Source organism: Cottoperca gobio, chromosome 6, assembly GCF_900634415.1.
Source record: "Cottoperca gobio chromosome 6, fCotGob3.1, whole genome shotgun sequence".
Taxonomy (NCBI): Eukaryota; Metazoa; Chordata; class Actinopteri; order Perciformes; family Bovichtidae; genus Cottoperca; species Cottoperca gobio.
In genome coordinates, this window is record NC_041360.1 from 23,876,650 (window position 1) to 23,893,197 (window position 16,548).

A 16,548-nucleotide genomic window follows, 5' to 3' on the forward strand; every position below is an offset into this window, starting at 1 on the left:
ACACGGGAGGTTACGTACATTACGTGTATTTACCTTTCTATAATTTGTTTTATTATGATGTAAGTGTGATTTTAAGCTAAATGTGTGTTAATAAATTCAATGTAATTCAAAAAACATGTTAATACTAAAACAAAGAAATGACTTAAAACCCTTTAACGCTCATTTAACATTTGGGCAATTTTAGCAACTCGCATTTCCTGACATTCAGCAGTTTGGGAGAAAACTTCCCACAACATGTCACTCAAAGCATAAATACCCTGGAGACCAGAAGCTGCTCCTGTCAATCCAGAACAGTGTCAAAATTATTCAGGCTTGTTAGACATATAAAAGCTAAAGGCTGCAGATACTCGGGCTGTTACGTGATACACTCCGTCATAACAACTGTGGACACAGACAGTTAGCACACACAGGCCGGCGGTTTGCTACTGTCTGCAGTAACAGGCTGCAGAGAAAACAAACAGCACTCTGCTGCCTGCTCGTCTGCAGGAGAAGAAACCTCTCCACAAATCCTCTGAGACGCTGGATGGAGAGAGAGAGAGAGTGTGTGTGTGTGTGTGTGTGTGTGTGTGTGTGTGTGTGTGTGTGTGTGTGTGTGTGTGTGTGTGCGTGTGTGTGTGTGTGTGTGTGTGTGTGCGTGTGTCTAAGTGTGTGTGTGTGGATTGGAGGACCTAAATGGAGAAGGCGTGCTGCGGTGGCCTGTTAATGGTGAGGGGGGCTCAGAGGACCTGAGAGGGGGAGTGTGTGTGTGTGTGTGTGTGTGTGTGTGTGTGTGTGTGTGTGTGTGTGTGTGTGTGTGTGTGTGTGTGTGTGTGTGAATGATTTGCTGAAGAACAGATGAGTAGTAGAGGTAGTGAAGTAAAGCTGTTCCATACGGGCCTGATGGTTTTTAAAAGGAACAATAGAAAAACGTTTAGTTCAAATTAACTAAACAGATTGTGTGTGTGTGTGTGTGTGTGTGTGTGTGTGTGTGTGTGTGTGTGTGTGTGTACATTTCTGAATGTATCCTGTACATGTGTGTTAGTAAATGTAAGTGCTCTTGTACTTCTACTTGTGTGATGACCACGTTGAGGACATGTTGGCTTCACCTTCCAACGGGACGTTTGAGGGTTGAATTTAGTTTAAAGGTTCCCTCCGAGTTGTTGATCTCTAGTGTCGCTATAGAGCAACGCTTTCATGAGCAGGAGGACAGGTGGATGGTTACATACGAAGATGTCGAGTCAAGTTTTGTTAAATCATCTCGTGACACACGGGTTTCAAAATATTTGAAAACTCACGTAATTGTGAACCAGGAAGTATAAAGAGCGAAGAAGTGTGTATGTGTTGGTCCAAAGACGACACAGGAGACTGTTTGTGTCCCGTGTGAAACCAGAATGATTTTATTTTATTATTTTATTTATTTTAACCATAAAACACGATATTTTCTTTGTTTGTTTTGGAAAAACTATATTCAAGTGTTGCTGGACATTCGTAGGAGACCTTCAGTAAACATGAACTACTGTGTCAGTAAAGGTAAGACAAAGGTTAAACTGTGGTCGTGTGTAAAGCTACATTTTAAAGGCTCAGTCCACCAAAATGACAATCTTCACATAAATCCACAGACCTCACGGTGACAGTTTGTGACGTTACCCAAAACTACAAACAAAGCGGACACAGAGTGTAGATGATAAACTGATTGTTGAAATTGCACTTGTTTTTCTTTCAGGTTGTTCATAATGTTTTGTAAAATGATAGTTAATTATCAGAATGTTTTTGCACGTTGTTGCATGTGGAGTTACGCTCCGGCACCACTTGAGATCAAATTGGGCTGCATGTGGCCCCTGAACTAAAATGAGTTTGACACGCCTGCATGAGAGGTAAGTGAGAAAATATGTTTTATAAAGACACTCTAAAGTTTAGCACCAGCGAGGAGGTTTTGGGTAAGTAGTCGTGTAGTTATGATGGTAAAGATTTAGGGATGACTTAATCAGTTATGTCAGTGAGGGTCCTCGTAAATGTAGATGTACAGACGTGTGAGCTCAAGGCCGTTTTTCTCTGCTTGAATTCCCCCAGTCCCTAAAGAGCAGCAGCCTCTCACTTTATCTGTGTCTGTCTCTCACACACACACACACACACACACATACAGATTTAATAAAAAACACCCTTTGACTACAAGACTGTGGCTGCTCAAATTTTAATCACCACATTTCATTAATTCATTCCTTTTTCCACAAACACGCTGTCCAATGAGTTACTGTACGGCACGCTGCAGTCATTTTATTGAAAGAAAAAAATTCTAAATGTTAATTTTCTGTCACTGAAATGTAATCACCATTGTTTGTCTTTTACTTTACGATGTGGAAAATAAATTGCAGCCCTGAATATGCTGATCATTTTATCAAGGCCGCATGTCTTGGGACAAAAAGGAGTTGTTTGAGCCTCGACGCTGAGCATTTATTCCACAGTCAAGTCTGACCCACACAGAGCGACCTCCCGCCGCGCTGCCTGGCACGCACAAATTAAGGTGCACTCAAGCAACAATTGAACAAATTCATGGCAGTCTACCAGGAATTCTGCTGAACACAAAGAAAAAAAAACAGGTTTTGTTTTACCTTGAAGGTCTATGAAAGTGAAGTTTACTGCACACTACGCATTGCTTCACTCGCCTTTGTGGTAGTTTTAGAACAAATCAACAGGTAGATGAATCTTTTAATTGTTGTTGTAGCTTCTTGTCAGAGTGTTTCATCAAACTGAATTATAAATGCTGCAGTTTGAACTCATAATTCAAGAGGATTTACATACTCTGTCATGGGGAATAGTATTAAAGGTGTCAAATAAGCAATGATACTCCAAAATATCCTGATATAGGGACATGATTGACGATGCAGAGGTAATAACACCAAAAACCTTTGTTCACTGAGTCCATTATTATTTATATCAGAATAGCACCTGATTATAACGTGCAATATAATACATAAAAGGAGATTTAAAAGCACGTATACAAAGAACGCTCTACACACTCTCATAATGTAGTCTATAATTAAATACCTACACACAAATTTGTCAAAACCGAGGATAAAATGTGCTTCTATCTTTGTCTCACACCTTTACAATATGGAAATCAAAAGCTTTTAAATACAGCAAATTATCATCTGTATTAAAGATGAGCAACTGCAGCAGATGAAGCCAAAGGAAGATAAAAAAGGAACGTCTGTCAAGCTTAAAGTACTGCTGCATGTGTGCACGGCGGGCAGCGAGTGGAAGCTGCAACATTACGTTTAGTAAAAGACAGTTCTGGCCATCCAATCGTTTCATGCGGGCAGAATTAAATGATGGATTTTTCTCCTTTTTTTTGTCAGACTATTTGATTTATTGATTTCTGTCGGGATTTTAAATTCATTTCAACAGCAAAGCAAAAAAAAGCTTCTAAAATAAATTGCTTATCCTAGCTTTAAACTATCAAGGAGACTCCCATGTTTAAATGCTGGAAAGATTTGTAAAAAATAAATAAATGGGACTTTAAACACCTCACGTTGACATCATATCTTTGAACTGCATATTTAAGAGTTATTGTTTAATTTGTTGCTTGTTTTTGGTAAAAGAAAATAATATAAAACATGCAGAAACAAAAGCCCATTGCTTGCTTATATGTTTTCTAGCTTGCAGTCTTTTTGTCCTCTGTCTCTGCTGGTGCATAACTGCGTGTTTTGGCACATTAGCGCCACCTGTAGGTCAGTGGAATAAAAATAAAGTGTGATTGTCATTTGTTCTTCCTATAGACTCCAGACTTACTGTCACCAGTGTTTTCAGGCAATGACAACATGTAAAGCAATTCCTTTAGATACAATTCAGATGAAATACTTCATACATCACACAGACGGTGGTTTAAAATGTATTTTAGTGGATGTTAAATGAACTCATGCTGCACAACAAAATAGGGAAAGTTCAAGTTATTCAGCCAGCCGTGATTTTTTTTTTTGCAGATGCTCTATTTTCCTACAGTATTAAGGAACAGAACCGTGTTTAAGACTTTATGATGTGGGCTACTAACCCATGGCAGCTACAGGATAAAGCCACATGACCACTGTACACCAACCCCTGAACATTTTTGGCATCAGGCTTGTACCCTCCACTGACTTTGGCCAAAAAGTTGTGAACGCAAAATGCGGATATTAATTTATGCTCAATGTTGTGGTCGTATTTCAGCAATTAAAACCCACACTGGGTCCTCTAATGGGAGCCAGCTGGGCACTGAACTAGATATATCAGTAAACAGGAATATTACTCTCTTAATTGGCTGTCCAACAGGTGATGGCACTTAATTCATAATTAGTCTTTATACTGTGAGGTCTATGTTCTGCAGCAGGATGCTAATGTGTGTGTGTGTGTGTGTGTGTGTGTGTGTGTGTGTGTGTGTGTGTGTGTGTGTGTGTGTGTGTATGTGTGTGTGTGTGTGTGTGTGTGTGTGTGTGTGTGTATGCATGCATGCGTGCATGCGTGCGTGCCTGTGTGTGTGCGCCTGTGTGTGTGTTTCACAGTTTCACAGAGTCCGAAGCTAACTGTATACAACTGACTCGCAAGCTAACTATCTTGCTAGCTAGCTATCTTGCTAGCTAGCTATCTTGCTAGCTAACTATCTTGCTAGCTAACTATCTTTCTAGACAGCTAGCATAGTTGATAGATGATTTTCAGCAAATCAATGTGAGACTCTCTCTTCTTCTCGGGTTTGTGCATTTTATGTTGTCAGTCAATCTCCTCTATTGTACCACAGTATGGTTGATTCCTGTTGGGTAGTGTTTACGAGAAGAGTCCATTTGAATATTATAACCTACTGATTGTGGTATCATGACAGTTGTGATGTATTTAGACGTTCAATAACCGCGTTCTTGTTCAGGCCATATTGTTCGGATCATAATTACAAGCAACCAAACGAGAAAAAACCTCTGAGTTGTAATTCCGAGTCCCAGATATCAGAGATTTCTGACAAGCTGTGATATTTCTTATTCGGCAAAACGAAGAGCAGAACTCTTACATCTAATAAAATCCAATCCAACTCATTTAAAAGGACTAATAAAACACTGTTGAGTCATTTGGTAACAAACAGCTACGACTTACTTAAGCTAACAATCAGCTGCAGTGGGGGCTACCATCTTGGAATAATGCAAATAATAAATAGCAACCAACAAACGGTCTGTGAGTCTCTGCCAGTGGATTGGTGGAATTCGTATTGAGCCAAATATACCAAACTAACTATCACAATTTTTGTTTTATCTTTTCGAATGTGCTTCCTAACACACGTTAGCAACATATCTTCTTGTTGAGGGAGATGCTCCTGTTTGGGGTTTATAGAAAATACACTTCTGTTTGTTTGTTTATTGGAACTTTCTTTTTATTTATTTTTAGGAAATATAAAAAAGGTATTAGTTACATACCAACACATATACCTTTACAGGTTTTTGAGGAAAAAGACGTAAGAAGTAAAAATTCAGACAACATAAAATAAATACTTAAGTAAAAACAAAGACGTCCTTGTTAATGATGGAGTCGTTGAGCCTCTGATCAGCTGTGTCTGAAGTGCAGCTCATCATTAGACTAACAGTTGAAACAAGGGTCCGCACTTCTTTGTGTGCATTTTGAAAATATGTGAAGACTTGCACCACTTTTCATCTCTTTGCCAAAGAAATCTGACTTTTAAGTTCGGCCAAATTAGTTTATCCTAATTTGTGAGTTTTGCAAGAGTAAAAATCTAATGTATCAACTTCTGAAAGTAGTTTCAAAGAAGAAGTTTCACTTATTTCCGGCCCTCTGAAGGAAAAAGGGTCAGACAGAGACACATTTTACTGTAGCAGAAGCAAAATATGTGACCCATAAAATATTAAAGTCTCAGCAGAGTCACAGAGGAGTGTCTCCTTGCATTAGACCACAAGTCCTCAGATCCTTTTCTTACACAAAGTGTCTGTGATTTATGGTTTGTAATAGTGAGGATGACATGAAAATGACTCTGTATTGCAGCTTCCCCTGTTATTAGTGAGTTTTATTTGTAATGTGCACCTCCCATATTACTGACGTTCTGATACCTGTTCATGACACACCTTGATAGGATGATTACATTACACTTTTTAATCATCTAACCACCACCTTGAAACTTTGAAAACAATAAATATATGTATGTATGTATGTATGGCATCATGCAGAGATGGAGAGGGAGGAAAAATTCAAGAGCTTAGAAACTGAGAAAAACTGAAAACCAGAGCAACAATACTTGGAATCATGGTCGATCCAAAACAACATAAAAGGAACCTGTGTTTTTAGGCCGTCTGTTTAGTTCTCCTCTGCGTCGATACATATTTCATTGGCTCTCAACAAAGCGAAGGCAGGAGCATATTCTATCACAAAGGCCTCTGAACATAGTCCCACGTGTACGCTGGACAACACATAAAGCAGCTCGATTGTCTCAACTCTGGGCTGGGGTGTAATAAGTCCAGGCTCAGCATTAGTGCCCTTAGGTTACAAAAGAAGCTACAGAGAAAGCAAGAAGACCCTCAATTGTCTCTCCAAGGATAGGAAGGCTTATAGAGAGGAGAAAAAACCCTTCTTTTTTGAGAGTGTTTTCATCAAAGCGATGACAATACAAAGGAAAAGTGTTGCAGATAAGCCTTCGCATATTTCTTTTGCAATCACTTGCTGCATCATGTCCCGACCACTGAACATGTTGTGTACAAACTTTCAGTTCACATTGTGATAGAATTTATTCTCAATGTGTTCATAAAAGCTGATGACAAGTGTTTCTAATACTCACATCTACACTCTGGTATTCCTCCCAATGAGACCCAATCTTTTTGGGGAAAGTTGGAGGTTTATATAGCAACAATATTATATATGTTTGAGAGGACCTGGTGGTTCACAGAGGACCAACAGGTGGACCTCTGGGTCCGCCTCCTCGTAGTCTCTTAGCTTCTCTCTGTAAACCTCATTCAAAGGGTTTTCCCATCCTTGTGCCTGTGTGTGTGCAGAAGACTGAATATGAGAGCGCAGTTCCTCTGAGATAGCTGCAGGTCGGGGGGGGGGGGGGGGGGGCCCTCCGAGGAACTTTAGCAGTATGGACCCTGACTGCACTCATACTGCAATAAGGTGGCACTGTGCATGCACTATTTTGAATGTGGCGTTTGCCTGCTGTACCGGTGCTGTGTGTGTTCTGTGTTGTTGAAGCGGAGTTAAACTGTGTCTATTCAAAGACTTTAAGTGTAATCAGTAGTGGGTGTCACGTTATGTAGCTGTCACTTACAAACACATACAGCAGGTACACAGAAACATTCTTTCAAATGTGGAGTTTCTGACGTCTAATATCACTAATTATCACAAATAATCAGCTGTTTTTAATCTCTATCAAAGGAAATATGACGCTCTGTAGAGTCGAGGAGAGCTGCAGATTTGGTTGGTAATTCTCTGTAGGTTCATCACTACCAACGACCCCTTTCACATTCGTCACTATGTTATCTATGTGTGGCTTTACTTTATGTAAAACTGAAGCATACAGCTTTGTGACAGTAACTCACTAGAAGGACACACACTACACATCAGATGACTGTCTTTATTCCATACATGGCATACGATAAACTGGTAATTCTCTTTAAATAAAAAGCTATTTCTATATTCAAATCCAAAAAACATTTTTATAGATTCATTTTCCAATAAGTTCATGAGTGTGACTCAACGTGCCAAACAAAATATTGTACATCGGGACGAATAGATCGTGTTGCCACACATCAATCAAACATTTTAAATACTAATAGTGCCCTGTCATTAAAGGTACTCGAAAAACAAACTGAAAAGATGTCGTAGTTATTCTAACTGTAATAATTTAGATGTAAAACGTCAAGTGGCTGCTGATTGAAAACACGTTTTCTAACAGACCAACAATAAAAGAATCATCGTGGTGCTGCGGCACTAAACGCTTCAGATGATCGTTTGTATCAGAGACGGTGTTCTCTGCAGGAAGGATCGCTCTCTGTTCTCTCCAACATGCTTTGGAGACAATATCTTCAGAAATTGCACAAATAAATTGCACAGTGGCAACATGTAAAGTGTTCCAGAACAGGTTATACTTTCATTTTTGGTAAAGTAGCACCTACTCGTGAAAATACTTACCCAGAGGAATAAAATAAACGATTACCTTTTTTTATTATAGAATACCGTACACATCGCATTTAATGTGGTCACTGGGTTGCACGGCGCAACACATTTATATACATTTACATAAAGATGTGTATCTATCCAAACTCACACATGTTTCTCTCCTTTGTCCCGCGTGTTGAATGACATTCACAAATCTTCTAAGGACACAGGAAATGACAAACCAAAGCTCCGCTCTGGAAATAGATGCAATGGAGAGTGAAGCTGCTCGTTAGTCCTCTCTGCGCCATGAAACTATACATGTACATGATCTTTTACATGACTTCAGCTCTGCACTATCAATGTTCGGCGTGCAGGCCATCACACAAAGCTCTCTTCCATGTTGGAGCACAGCAGGAAAGAGTCGACTAGCCGCGGTTTGATCAGCTGCTGGTGGTCGGCTGCCTCGATGCTGTCTGGACACCCCGCTGCCAGCCTCCTCAAGGCAGCCTGGAGACACAACCGCACACACACACACACACACACACACACACACACACACACACACACACACACACACACATCAGTATGCATGTGCAAAAAAAAAAAAAAAGCACATAATGCAATACCACAAATCAAGATCGTGCTGTACTGCTGTATGCAAACGTCGAAAATAAATACATATGCAGCACAAAATGTTAACTACAGATCCTTTGTGTCAGCATGTTTACACTAAACATCAACAACAACAACGTGATTCTGTACAAAATCCAGTCCTGGCTTCAAGAACACACCATAACCTCATGTCATTTCTGGAGAGCGTGAGTAGCGTGTGTGTGTGTGTGTGTGTGACGTCTCAAGCCTCCCACATTTACATTTATGATTACAAATGATCTGTGAAAGCTCAACACGCTTTGAAGGTACAATTCCAACACCTACAATTGCTCTACTTGACCCTTGGCTAAAAGGATAAAATAGAATCACATTAATTTGAAGGGACTGACAAGTGCGGGTACAGTGAAGAGGAGGGCATTTCTCAGAGCAGAGCGGCCACCCAATTAAGCTCCTGACTATTATGGGCTTCAAATGCCCTCATCGGCCGTAAGATCTCGTCTTAATAAGTACGATCAGAATGAAAGAATACGAGCTGGGGTATTATTCATGATATGTACATATTTAAACACACAACGTTTGAGATGAGGTGAACCCGTCAGCTATCTCCACACGGCTTAAAGATACTGAGGTTGTGATATATTTTCAATTTTCAGACATTGCCCTGTGGATGTAATTAAATTGGACAGTCATTTGGTGTTACACACGCAGTCCTGGGGTATAATGTATAGTATTTTAGGGGCATGACTGAAATAGGCAGTTTGAATGTTTGAATAACATATTTATATTCAGGACATGGAGTCATTTACACATATCAAAGGGCATGCATGCAAACACGCACACACACACACACACACACACACTTATACCTACCAGGCAAGCGACCAGCACTGAGTCGCTGTTATTCCTCTCAGTAGGGGAGCGACACAGTTCAATAAGACGAGGAACAGCTAAAGACAGCAGAGGGAGAAAAAAAAAAACAGTTATAGGGAAACTAAAAGCGATGTCGTCTACAAACGGGTGTGCAGAGAGCGCCGCTGTGTACAGGACACATTCAGAGGAAACACATCTTTTTGTAAATCTGAGAACATTAAAGAAGATTAATTATACGCACATCACGAAGGTGCAAGGATACTACAGCGTCAATATGGAAGAAGGTAACACTTGCACACTTACTCCGTGCAGAATACGAGGATTTAAAGTCAATAATAAACCTTTGTTGCATGGAGTAAACATACAGTAACCTTTTCCTTTATTTAATGCTGAAGAACATTTACATAATAACAGCGTTTCTGTCACATTTAATTGTTTGCTTTCACTTAATGTTTCTTTCAACTGTAGTGCTTCAAATAAATGTTTTAAATGTTGTAAGGTTAACAGTTGTTATGGGGTATATTATATGTACAATAGCTGCTGCCCATGACACAAATAGGACTTACGCTACATACAGAATATATATTTGTAACATATTAAAGTGGAGATTTTTAGGATGAAGACCTCTGGCCTGTGAAATGATCTTGAGAGACTTTTTTTTTCAAGCTTCAACAGGACGCAGAGCCGGAGCCTCGTGTCCGGTCTTCAATAACAAACGGAGTTCCTCAAGGCTCCATTCAAGGTCCAGCTGTATTGTAATCATGCTTATAAATCCACTTTTCTTAAGTTATTTAATATCCATACACATGTATAAACACAAACACACATGTTACATTACATACATTACTCACTTACTTTAAACTCTTAAAGAAAACGATGTTTTTGTTGCTGTTTCTGTTTTAAGGCTTTTTAACTTTTAGCTTTCAAAGAGATTCTTTGACCTTTCTTAGTTTTTCTTAACTTCATTTGTTCCTCTCAGATTTTCAGCATCTGTCAACAGTACTACTTAATAAATTATGAATAATGTTATGAGAGCATTCTGCACTACCTTTCAGCTGGATTGCTGTTTGGGACACTTCAGGGTCTCTGCTCAGACGGGCCAGAGTGACAGCTGCTTTCTGCTGAACGCGCTCGCAGGCGGCGCCCTCTGATGGACTTAAGGAGGATGGCTTTTCTCCCAGCAGCAGCAGCAGTCGCTCTACTCCTAAAAGATGATAACATGCAGCACAAATGAGCAAGAAACCAAAGAATGAAATGTGTCAGGGAGGATGGAAAGGACACACAGAAAGAAAGAAGCTGTTAAAAAAACTAATTAACTAAATGAAGACAGGAAACAGAGAAGCAATAAGTTACATGAGGCAGACACAAACACAATAAACGGGTGAAATTGAAACATACGCAGATATAAAGTTACACAAGAACAAACTGCCTTTGATATATTGTGCAGATTGTTAAAGCAGAAATACTTCTGGCTTCTCATTCTTTGATTGAGTTGTCTACATCAAAACAAGAATGACATTACTGATACTGGGTTCAGTAATGTAATAACTAAACATGAATGAAAGACAGTAGAATATGTTTACTGGATGGACTCGCATGCAGAAAATATAAAAAGTGAAATTAAGGAATCGTAAACATTATTTAAAAAAAATAAGATTATGCATTTGAGTTCTATTATTGAGTTTACAGATGCTCAGCGGTTGATGTTTTTTTAAGCTCCTTCAGGCTCCTTCATAAATATTACCTGATGGCGCCATCTAGAGGACTAAAGAAGAATTACGTGGATCTTTCCTGCTCGTACGTCAACGTATGAGTGAGGAGCTGAAGACTGTGTATGACCTTCAACCAACTGCAGTTTCAGCCATGAAACATTACAATAATATGTAACATGCAATTACAAATGACAGTTGTGAAACACATTACCTTGGTCTTGCAGGACTTCAGTAGCACACGGCTCCAAGACTGACAGGTTTGCCAAAATTGTCACCACCTGATATAAATAAATAATCATTTATAAAAACATAATAAAAAGTCAAACTTTTGCTTTTTCCATCCACTTGAAAAAGCACACAGTTTTGTGCCAGTCCACTAATTTAAATGTAAACTACATTTCCAGGTGCTGTAATAGCTGCTGCACATTAACGAGCAGCTGTTTCTACAGAGCAGCTCATACAGTGCGCTCTGAACGCCACTTCCAGGTCAAAGTCATTCACGTTTTAACTTTTCAACGTTTTACTATATTATATATGTTGTGAGAAATAACACCGAGATGCAGGCGTGTACCTGGTCTTTGGAGTAAGGTGTGTCCACTCTCTGGCGGTCTCTGCAGGCCAGCAGCAGGATGTGGATGGCGTTGAGCTGCAGGAGAATCTCACAGGCCATGCTGTCGAAGAAGGTGATGTTAGCCAAGGCTGCAGACGCCAGGAGGAACACTTCACCGCAGGACGCGCTGTCGCACAAGTCTGAGAGAATAAGACATCACTCATTGAGTTCAGTGCTTCTAACATAACGCAACAACACGTGCAATGCAAGGCACGTCCACCACCGCGTGCACTGGCCACATTCTTTGCTCCAGTTTGTTGTCGCATGGCAATTTGTTTAGTATTTAGCATTTGTATGCATGAGTTTTATAGACATATCATTTTTTTGAAATATCTGCTCTGAACTATTATTATAAAATAAATAAATAAAATAAATAAAATAAATAAAATAAATAAAATAAAATAAAATAAAATAAAATAAAATAAAATAAAATAAAATAAAATAAAATAAAATACAATAAATAAAATTAATAAAATTAAATGAAATAAATAAATTAAATAATAAACACACACTAAAACCTTTACTAATCTCAAGGTTACAAAAGAAAAGTTATAAATGGTATTTATTACATTCAGTGTTACATTGTGTGAATTCTAACAAACATTTAATTTTATAAGTATTTTAAATCCTGAATAGTTTGAATCCAAGTTTACTGTCGTGCAGTCTTCTTCTTTACTGCCTTTGCTGCCGCTTTGCAGCATATCCTGACGTTTTACCACCGCTTGGTGTATGACCTTCAACCAACTGCAGTTTCAGTCATGAAACATTACAATAATATGTAACATGCAATTACAAATGACAGTTGTGACTGTCTTTTGTCTAAAACGCAACAGGGAAACCTTTAAATACACATTTTAAAAAACACTCCTGTAATTGTAATTTTCTCTACAATTAAAAGTCACAGTTTGCTATTGTTAACTTAAACTCTTTGGTAGAAGCTACAAGTCAAAGGTCAGGGTTATATTATCGGTGCCGTGCACATCCACTCACTGATGAGCGCGGTGACGATGTCGTGCATGCTCTCCAGGAAGCTGGCGAGGTGTTGTGTGGACGTGTGGTGAGGGGAGGTGATCTGAGCCACGACCGCCGCGGCCTCGGCCCGGGCTGCTTCCACGCTGCTCTCATCAGTCAAGATGTCCGCCAGACACAGGATCCCATCCACCTACACATCAGACAACACACATGTCACGTTAGGTAGCGTGTAATCCTTAATTATATTCTGCTATATTAATAGTACAGTCTTGTAGAGATAAGATGTTAAAGGGGACGTCTAAGCGCCTGTCTCTTTAAGACCCCTTCCTGTAAAAGTCCAGTCTGCTTTGATTGGCTTGCGAGAACGTTTTTAAAGGTTCTCAGGCCACGGGAGGAGATCACAGTTAGTGGGTTGGTAGGCACTCCAACATGTGCGTGCACAAGCCCTGCAAAAGTGAGTTTGTCATGATGTGTCCCCTTTAAAGGAAAACACCTGGGATACAACGTAAGTAAATGATGGTCCGCGTATTCCAGAAAAGAATCTGTAAATAGGCTGTTTTCCCCTCATGCTGCTGTACTTTTATTTAATTTACTTATTTACAACCAATCCAACAGGCTCCACAAGCTCCACAGGCTGCATGGAAGGCTGGGAATCATTCTAGAATTGTGTTTAATATTCAAGAATTTAATGTGAAGCGCAGTTTGTTGTCAATATATCTAAAAATAAACACTTTTGCAGAGTTGGGCGGACTGCTGCGCACCAGACCAGAGCTGCCAACATGTGTTGGTTTGATACCAACATGGCTGTTTCCTTTAGCTTCTGTGGTTACCTTTGCACATTAACATAATAAGTAACCATGTTTTTAAGACAAGGTCTAATTATGGCTTGTGGAAAACTATTGGAATTATTATTAAATGATTAAGTGATATAATACCATGCTATTTACAAAGTGTGTGTGTGCAGTTTTCTGGACTTTATTTTAAGGATGTTTGAATTGAAATGATTTTATTGACATGATGTAGGTGTTTACTGTGTTGGGTGTCTGTTTGAAATCTGTTTTAAGCCTTTTAATATGTTTGACGGCTACAAATACACATATAAATACCTTACTGTCATTGTGCATTACAACCCTGGTGGGTAGAAGGGTTAATTGTTTCATTGTTACCTGCATCTTTACTCTCTTTACATCAAGGAACACACTGGAAATAAGTGTTAGACTTTAGTGTTTAGAGTATCTAAGGTCATTTATTTAAATATGAAGAGGTACAGATCACTTTCAGTGGGATCTGCAGGCCTGACTGCTGAACCAAACTTCACTTCACACTTCTGAACACTGCAGGGATGACAAAACATCTGCAGCATCACTAAGTGTTCACGGTGTCAGCTTGGCTAAAACTTGCAACTTTGCCCGTAAAGCCATCGCAATGAAAGCCAGCACTCCGATTTAATGGCCAAGAAACTCTTGTATATATCTGTCTGGCATCGACCCAGAGTGTGTGCATCATCCGGTGTGAGGAGGAGCTCAGAGTTATAGAAGAGCAGGAACTCCTCTTCTGTCTCGAGAGAAGTTTACTCCCGGTGAGGTCATCTTTATGTCAGCTTTGTGTTTGCTTGTTTGTGTGCACATGATTTGTTATTAGAGGCTTCGAGAGATAACGGAGATGTAGCACATCTCCCTCCACGTGGGGGCAGTATTACACAGCTCACACACTTTAGCACAGCGGCTGGTTGTTGCTCTGCATCTGTCGGACAGGAGCTCTTATCAAGTCACCTGCACAGTGCACACTCTCTGGAAATCATCCAGACTATCAATTAAAATTCATAATCAACTGCAGGATTGTGATTTCCATGGTGACGATCGACACTTTAAATTGTGTCCTGGTGAAATGTCCTGATACATCAGAAATATTTGTTTTCACTTGTTAAACACAGTTGCTATAATTTAGAGAAAGAGCAAACTGATGTTTTGCAGCCAACATTGCTGAAAACAAAAGTTTTTAGAGTGGAGCATCCAGAGTGCGACAAAGCTCTCAGCCGACACACCTGTCAGTCTTCTCTGCTGACGAGCGTCAGCGCACTGAGCTTCACAGGGCACTTCCCTATTTCTGTCTCCACGGACGTCATCAGCACTGTGCCATCGCGACCCACTGACGTGGAACAATCCACTCTCCGCACCCCCGTTCATCTACCGCCCCCCCCCCCCCCCACACCGCACCTCCTCCCTAAAATAGGATATTCCCCACTTCCTCGTGCACCGTACACCGGATGCATCTCTTTCAGTTTATTCTCTGGACCGACGCCAAATAAAAACTTTTCTGCATTTTCTTTAAGTGTCACAACTAAGTTTACGGAGAAAGTGTTTCCGCCTGTGTGACCACAGAGAATGTTTCAGTGCAGAATCCTCAACACCAAATTAAAAGTACTTGCATGCATACTTAGCAGAGAGGCATCATGCATGAGTTATTCAAAAGTATTTATAGTTTTTAGGCCTATAAATCCTCTCGTCCCTGAAATATGGCACGCTGCAGTGAAATGATGGAGGGTAACGCACCAGCAGCAATGCAGACTGATGCAGGGACACCGTCAACACTTGGTGATGCAGGATGTAGCGGAGGGCACGCTCCATGATGCTGCTCTCATATGACCTGCGTGCATCTTTGTGTGCACAATAAAGACTGAAACTCCGGAATGATTTAGCTACACATGAGAAGTGGAAAAGTATTAGCTAGTATGAAGTATCAGTACTCAGACATAATATACTACTCATGTTGTGGCTCATATTTGAGCACTTATTACTTGTACACATGTTCTAGTACAATGTTATGATTTGAGGGTCAATGAGCAGTCAGGTAAAAGTCATATAAGTCTTGAATCTCCACATCTGAACTACTTCCTCTCTCTTTACGACACGCCTGGTGTGCATCATCACATGAAGTAACATTTCATTGAACATTTTAGAGCTGAAAGCTAAAGTTAATCTTTGTCAGTGTAGCCTTTTCACATAACAACCTGACTGCTTCTTTATACATCTTGAGTATCTGTATTCTCAATCACTACCCTTCCCATTCACCATGTTGTGATTACATAATGTTCCAGTTGGAGATAAAACTTAGTATATAGTGTATCCACCAATGAGCCGTGCAGATGCATGCCGGCCCCTTTTCTCAAGCAACCTTCAACAGTGACAGTTGTGTTTCTCAAGCCTGAGCGATCGCTGGTGAGCGCTTGGTAGCGTAGACTTGCCTGACAGCCTCTCTCCCGGGACGAGGCTGCTAATCTGGGGCGGACTTTGGTTCCCTGCAAAAGAGTTTTCACACTTGGATGGTTCATGCCGTCCCAGCTGCTCTATATGTGAACACAGACACCGCTGTGGCATCATTATTAGCTGGAATCAGGTTATATTTGTCTTTCTGTGAACGCTGGCTTGACACAGGTGCGTCTGTTGTTTATTTTGGTTGAATTCTCGACAGAGAACAAACGAGGACAAACAAAGAAGGAAGTATCATTAGCTTTCTCTCTCCCTGTCTCGCCTTCTTTACTTTACACACACACACACGCGCACACACACACAGAGGTCATTCAGGTCTACATGTTTGACCTGTTAGCTCAGGAGGTCTCATATAATGATCTCATCTCTGCACCGCAGAGACACGCTGTAAATCATGACTCATCTTTGTGTG

The 16,548-nt window shown here is 40.1% G+C and overlaps 1 protein-coding gene across 1 annotated transcript in view; it reads right to left on the reverse strand.

Moving 5' to 3' along the window:
* Nucleotides 1–7,572: 7,572 nt before the first annotated feature.
* Nucleotides 7,573–16,548, reverse strand: part of insc (INSC spindle orientation adaptor protein) — a 27,793-nt gene continuing 18,817 nt past the window's right edge. The window contains exons 8-13 of the mRNA XM_029433408.1: nucleotides 12,886–13,057; nucleotides 11,857–12,035; nucleotides 11,497–11,563; nucleotides 10,622–10,777; nucleotides 9,574–9,650; nucleotides 7,573–8,598 (exon numbers count right to left, since the gene is read on the reverse strand). Of these exons, the coding sequence (XP_029289268.1) occupies nucleotides 8,470–8,598; nucleotides 9,574–9,650; nucleotides 10,622–10,777; nucleotides 11,497–11,563; nucleotides 11,857–12,035; nucleotides 12,886–13,057 (780 nt within the window). The 3' untranslated portion in view covers nucleotides 7,573–8,469. The remainder of the gene's footprint in view (nucleotides 8,599–9,573; nucleotides 9,651–10,621; nucleotides 10,778–11,496; nucleotides 11,564–11,856; nucleotides 12,036–12,885; nucleotides 13,058–16,548) is intronic.